Source organism: Mesoplodon densirostris, chromosome 16, assembly GCF_025265405.1.
Source record: "Mesoplodon densirostris isolate mMesDen1 chromosome 16, mMesDen1 primary haplotype, whole genome shotgun sequence".
NCBI classification, from domain to species: domain Eukaryota; kingdom Metazoa; phylum Chordata; class Mammalia; order Artiodactyla; family Ziphiidae; genus Mesoplodon; species Mesoplodon densirostris.
The window spans coordinates 70,290,453-70,297,226 of record NC_082676.1 but is presented as its reverse complement, the minus strand read 5'-3'; the positions used below and the strand labels follow the sequence as shown (position 1 = coordinate 70,297,226).

Genomic DNA, 6,774 nt, shown 5'->3' with positions numbered 1-6,774 from the left:
CCTTTCCCAGGAGCACTTGCGGCCCACGGCGGGGTGGAGAGGGTGCACGTGATCAGAACCGGCCCACTGACTCTCATCGCGCCGAAAGCGCGCCAGCCTGATTGGAGGGTTCTGTCGCGGTGCATCCCGGGACTTAGAGTACAGCGTGTGCGCCGGGCCCGCTTCTTTGTGACTCGCGCCTCCTCGGAGCCCGGGCGCGCCCCCGCGAGGCGGGTCCCGACGACGCGCGCGTGCGCTGCGCCCAGGGACCGGACGGCACCTCCCTTGGGGCGGGGCGATGGGTTTAGCGTAGACGCCGCCTTCCTGCCCGCCCCTCGCCGGACAGGCCCACCCCTCCTTCCTGGAGCCACAGCCGAAGCGGCGGCGGGCGGCGGCGGGCGGCTGGGTAGACACGCGCCGGCCTGACCCTATGCGGTGACTCGCGCGGCGCAGGAGCCTCCTGCCCCGCCGGCGGGGCCCGGGCTCCCCGCGGCGGGATGTTCTCCCGAAGGAGCCACGGGGATGTGAAGAAGTCCACGCAGAAGGTGCTGGACCCCAAGAAGGACGTGCTGACCCGCCTGAAGCACCTGCGGGCGCTGCTGGGTGAGGCGCGGCGCGGGCGGGGGTCGGGGCGGGATGCCGGGGCGGGGGGCGCAGACCCTCTGCCCGGGCCCGGCGTTGTTCCCGGGAAGCGGGCAGCCTGGCCCGCGGGCTTGCCCGTCGCCCTCTAGTGTAAACTTACCCCAGATTCTCGCCGGCCTCGGGGCCGGGCGCGGCCGGGAAGGTCCCCTCCCCAGCAAACCCTGGACGCCCGGGGGTCCTCTCACGCACACATCGAACTGTCCTCTTCCCTCTCAGTTTTTAATTTTTATTTTTAAGTACGAGACCCTAAGTAGACTGAGACCCCAAGTGGTCCCAGCACGGACTTAATTGAACTGTCATCGCCTCCTCACCCCCCACTTTAATTTTATTTTTACTTTTGAGTCCGATCCCCGAACAGACTGAGCCCCCAAGTGGCCCCGGGATAAACTTAAGTGCCGTCTCTCTTCCCATGGGTCTGGCTGCTTCATTTTCTTTGTGTTCTTGGTGTGAAGGGGGCTCCTCGTTTCTGCTTGGAGGGAGGGGTGACTTTCCCGGGTTCAAGGAGGCTGCTTCTCCTTTATTGTCAGAATGGCACTGATGGTTATGTGCCTTCTTCCGTTTTTATGAGCCCGCTGGGTGGAGGTTCTGCAGAGCACAGGTTGGCCTGCACTTGACCTGGGATGAAACTCACCCCTGTGGGTGTGAAGTGTTCCCAAGGCTTCCTGTCACCTGCCACCTGTGGTCTGTAGCTGGTTTGCTATGCTGTGTTTTGTTTTCTCTTCTTACCTCCTTAGTCTTAACTTGTGTTTAAGGTGGAAACACCTTTGCTGTCTATAGACAGACTTGTCTTTGTGTTATTTGCGGGCTGAGAAAAAGATACTTTATGTTTCTTCTAGATGTCTTTTTTTTATTCTTAAAGTGAGCAAAATCACCTGATTTAGGGCACAAAGTCTTAATGTGTCTGTCACTTGAGGAAATATGGTATAACAGAATTCATCATATAGGTGAGAATTTTAAATAAAGATCTTGTTCATGAGATTAAAATTTGCAAATGATTTCTATTTATACTCCGTGAAGTACCTCTAAGGAAAACAACAAATCCACACACCTGGTTTTGCCAAGTGAAGTTTTTTACATTCTCGGATTCCTTGAGATTCCGCCCGTCTGGATCAGCTTGGAATGAAATGTAAATTAAGTACTGTTAGAGGGATTAGTTTTCAAGACTTTTGAAAGTGAAATTCGGTGTTCTTGGTAAACTGAACTTTCTACTTCCTGTACTAAAATACCAGGCGCACACAGGACGCATTGTGTGGGGTTCCTAGTAGTGACTGATTAACACCTCCTGCAGGGACATTTTTGATAAAGGAGAGTAGGGTGGTATTTTAAAGCAGTTGATACTTGGGGACTTTTTCTGTGGTGACTTTTTCTGTGGTAGAGAGCTTGAACTTTTGTTCAGTCCAAGTTTACAGGATTAAGTTGGCTACATTTTGCAAAGGCAGACGCAATTAAACCTAGACGTTGGTTTTCTTAGAGACACACAGTACATTGTTACTGTTCTGAGAAAGTAGTTAGTTTTCAAGGCTCTGTGGTTTCAGTTGAAGGTGTGTCTTATTTTGAGGAACTTTCTTTTGTCCTTTCATTGAGCCATGTGACCTCAGTTTTGCAGCGTGGAGAGGCTCTGTGATATTTTCTTATGTATGTTGGTTTTTGTTGATGCATCGCTGGTGGACTGGCCCAGTTTACTTCATTTATTACTGTAATCTTACCTGTAGGTACTAGATTTTTGTAAATGTGTCTGAGGAGTTCTAGTTCATAATGTTTCATGTAAACTTTCGCTTACAACTGGTTGAAAGGCTTTAAAGAAAAATAGTACAGCAACGTACTAGTCCCACCACGTCGCATACCCTACTGGTTTGCTACTTTAAGGAAAAGTCTACTAGGAAAAAAGTCCTTTTCATCTGAAAACTAGGATTTAGCCAAGATCAAGAAACTATTTGAATTGGGGTTGACATATACACACTACTATATATAAAATAGATAACTAATGAGGACCTACTGTATAGCACAGGTAACTCTACTCAATACTCTGGAATGACATATGGGAAAAGAATCTAAAAAAGGGGATATAGGTATATGTATATGTATAACTGATTCATTTTTCTGTACAGCAGAAACTAACACAACATTGTAAATCAACCATACTCCAATAAAAATTAAAAAGAAAAAGAAAAAGAGACCAGATTTGTGGTTACCAGAGGCAGGGTGTGGGGGGATAACTGGATGAAGTTAGTCAAAAGGTACACACTTCCAGTTATAAAATAAATAAGTACTAGGAATGTAATGTACAGCATGGTGACTGTAATTAATGCTGCTGTATGTTGCATGTGAAAGTTGTTAAAAGAGTAAATCCTAAGCATTCTCATCCCAAGGAAAAACATTTTTTTTTCCTATTTCATTCGTTTTGTATCTATACAAGATGATGGTTGTTCACTAAACTTTCTGTGATAATCATTTCATGGTGTATGTAAGTCAGATCATTATGCTGTGCACCTTAAACTTACACAGTGCTACATGTCAGTTATGTCTCCATAAAACTGGAAGAAAAAAAAAGTATATTTGCAAAAAAAAAACTGTTTGAAGGAAATAAATAGAAATTATTATTGTATTTTTATTTGTATATTTAGATAATACTCTTGCTTTTCATATATTTTCCAGTGATAATAACGATGTTATTTTTTACATACAAAGTTGATAGCACTTGACCTGGATTTGTAGCCTGCGGCTGCATGACTTTAGACCAATTACTCAGCCTGTCTTTGAACCTCAGTTTCTTTACTCTGTAAATGGGTATGGTGATGTCTGCCTCATAAAGGTTATTGTGAGTGTGATGTATACGCTACTTCAGCTTGGAGTAGACATGTAACAGTTTCCTCTGTCATTACAGTTCTCCTGTCGTTAGTAGGATAGGACAAGCGTTTTGATAGGTTGTCCTTTCTCCTTTCTTATTTTAATAATTGTGATGGATTTGCTCCCTCTTCATAAAAATTAGTCTGTATTTAAGACAGCTGGCTGAGAAAGATACAGTTAGCTGTGAAAAGTAGAGTATTTCTTCGTATCATGGTAATGACTCCAGTTAGAACTTGCTTAGCTACTTTGACCTGCCTATATATTGTAGATTGGCCTGGTATTATTAACTTTATTTTAAAGGGGGAGGGGAAACTGAGACACAGGCATGGCTTACTGGGGGCCAAGCCACGCACTCAACGTTGTGTATGTATTATGTAATTTAGAGGAAGAACAAAGAGCTGTTAGGTCCCCTGACTCCCAGGTCTCCTTACATTGTTGAAGTCATCCTTGGGAAAGTAAATAAGTAAACAAAACAAAACTAAAAAAACATTCTGTGCATTGCTGTCTTGCTGCAGCAAAGATTCCATGTCTAATTAAAAGTTGACTGCCTACTGTGAGTCCCCAAATAGGGTTTAGAAATGGCATTGATGTGGCAGGAAGAATAGATGTAAAATACTAGTAAGCACGTAGTGTGTTATGTAATTAGATAGTGGCTTATATACGGTGGACTCCATTGTAGGATTTCAAGGGGCAGAAAAGATCATTAAGAACAAAGATGGGGGCATCTTGAAGGAGACCCTGAAGAATGGTTAGACTGGTTCTGTCCAGTGGAAATAGATGTCAGCCACAGGTGTGAGTAAAAATGCCCTGGTAGCCACATCTAAAAAAGTAAAAAGAAACAGCTGAAATTAATTTAAATAATATCTCTATACATTTTAAACCCCATACATCTAATAGGTGTTACGTCAACAGGTAATGAAAGTAAACTGTTCAGTTTTTTCCATCCGTTTTTGCTAGCAAGTCTTCGAAATCCCATGTGTACTGTACGTGTGCAGCACGTCTCCGGTCAGGCCAGTGGCATTTCAAGAGCTCAGGAGCCACAGGTAGCCAGTGCGGCATGCTGGACAGAGCAGGGTTAGACTTGGGGAGAGTCGAGGGGGAGAGCATTTCGGGCCGAGGTGGGGAGGGGCTGGTGGTGGAAATACACAGCGATGATGCGGGACGTTGAGGAACCTCGGGCACTGAGGATTGGGTGCTGGGACCCTGGCCCTGAGGGCGTCCGCAGTGCCAGAGCAGCGACCAAAGTGGTGTGTAGGCCAGGGGTAAGGGCAGGACAGCGAGTTGGACGTCGGGGTCATGGGGGAGGGGAGGAGAGGTGGCCTGACTGGTAGGAGCTGAGGCAGGTTGGGGCCAGATCAGAAAGGGCCTTGTTTGCCGGAGTTAGAAGCTCAGATCTTATCCTGAAGGTGAGAGGGCCCACTGGAGAATTCTTAGCAGGTCAAATGGTAATATTCAAGCACTGCCTGTCTGCCGGCAGGGACAGGATAAATAGACGGGGCCAGTGGGAAGGCAGGGAGACACTGAGAAGACTGGTGATGAAGGAGCAGACAGGTGCTGGGGTCTGGAGAGGAGGGGCGGGGCCACGAAGGACCCTGTGGCGGGACAAGCGATTCTCAGGGAGGAATGAACATGAGGTTTGCAGAAGCTGGGCGAGGAGTGATTAATCTGAAGGAGAAGAGGTTTGGGGTCAGGGGCCACAGGCCAGTCAAATCTAGTGACACCAGGGTTCAGACCAAATATCTGGAACCAGAGAGGAGAGACCAGTCGCTCACAGAGGCTCTATATGCCCATAGAGCAAAATTGAACATTTTGATATGTTTCCTTTTGTGCATCTGTTGCTTTAAGTAGGGACAAGTTCACTTACAATTTTAAACGTTGCCTTTTAAGCTTACTTTTAGCATTTCCCCATGTTTTGTTCCTTTTATTTTTATTAACTACAGGTGTTTGTTGAGACGATGTACCATAATTTAGCTTACCATTTCTTGGGTAGTTAAATAGTTTCCTTCCTTCATCTCTCCCTCTTTTTTTCCTCTCTCGCTTTTTCTCTCTTTTTCTTTCGTTCTCTGATGTAAATAATAACTACTCTGAACATCTTGGTAGGCGGCTTCTCCTGCCTTTTGCATTATTTTCTTGGATTAGATTCCACGGAGGTCAGATTGCTGCGTTTATGCCTCGACCCACAGTGCTTTCCTCAGTTGCCCTGCAGGCAGCAAGGGTTGAGGTGGCCACTTCCTTTGCAATCTGACTAGCAATAAACACGTTGTTAGAATTTGATAATTGGTGTTAGGTATTTGGGGGAGTGGATGTGTCATGGATAGAGCCAGAAGAGTTGGGAGGAGACTCTGGCTAACAACACAGCAAGATGAGTTTGGTGCTGATGTGTGTTGAGTTTGAGAAGAAGGCGAGATACAAATGGAACTGTCTGGGAGGTGCTGGGTATGGGGTCTGGAGCTTAATGAGGGGTTAGAAAGCTATGGCATGGTTTTTAGCATCAGGATCTCACTGGATCGCCCTACAACCTGTGATGAAGGTAGTGTTCCCACCCCCGACCTCGAGATGGGGAGACTGAGGCTCCCGGAGGTGGGCTCCTTGTCTGCCAGCTCCCTGTCTCTAAGGGGCAGAGCTGGGGGTCATAGGATTACACAGCCTGTGTCGAGCTTTTGCTAGTTACCTGACGCAAGCATATTTACATACCAGAAAATATATTTACCCACCAGAGTGAATGTTAACTTGTAAACAAAAGCCCAACAGTTTTTTGTTGTTGTTTTTTTGCTGTATGCGGGCCTCTCACTGTTGTGGCCTCTCCCGTTGCGGAGCACAGGCTCCGGACACGCAGGCTCAGCATCCATGGCTCACAGGCCCAGCTGCTCCGTGGCATGTGGGATCTTCCCGGACCGGGGCATGAACCCATGTCCCCTGCATCGGCAGGCGGACTCTCAACCACTGCGCCACGAGGGAAGCCCCAAACCCAACAGTTTTTGCGCGTCTCCCAGAAATGTTGCTTTGAGTTTTGCTGCTCTCTTCCTAGTCTGCTTTACCTTATTCTTCTAGGGAGACTTGAGGCCATATTTGACTTGAACATGGCAGAAGATAAAAAGACTCCTTCTGTGTTTTCGTGTTCACTGGCCTCTCTGTGCCCTTGGCAGGCCTCGCAGGTGGTAAAATATTTGCATGGACGTTAGTGCCACGTGGACATTTTGCAACCAGAGCAAATCTGGGGGTGTAACTCCAGGCCCTTCAGACAGTCTTGGGATGGTTTCTCTCAGTTGACCTTGTCTTAATTAAAGCGATTTTGCCCTAATGCTC

At 47.0% G+C, this 6,774-nt stretch overlaps 1 protein-coding gene across 5 annotated transcripts in view; it reads left to right on the top strand.

Moving 5' to 3' along the window:
• Window positions 1-357: 357 nt before the first annotated feature.
• The window catches only part of RALGAPA2 (Ral GTPase activating protein catalytic subunit alpha 2), a 285,182-nt gene continuing 278,765 nt past the window's right edge, over window positions 358-6,774 (top strand). For all 5 annotated transcript variants that reach the window (XM_060120092.1, XM_060120091.1, XM_060120089.1 and 2 more), the window contains exon 1: window positions 358-582. In XM_060120092.1, coding sequence (XP_059976075.1) covers window positions 477-582 — 106 coding nt within the window. In that variant the 5' untranslated portion in view covers window positions 358-476. The remainder of the gene's footprint in view (window positions 583-6,774) is intronic.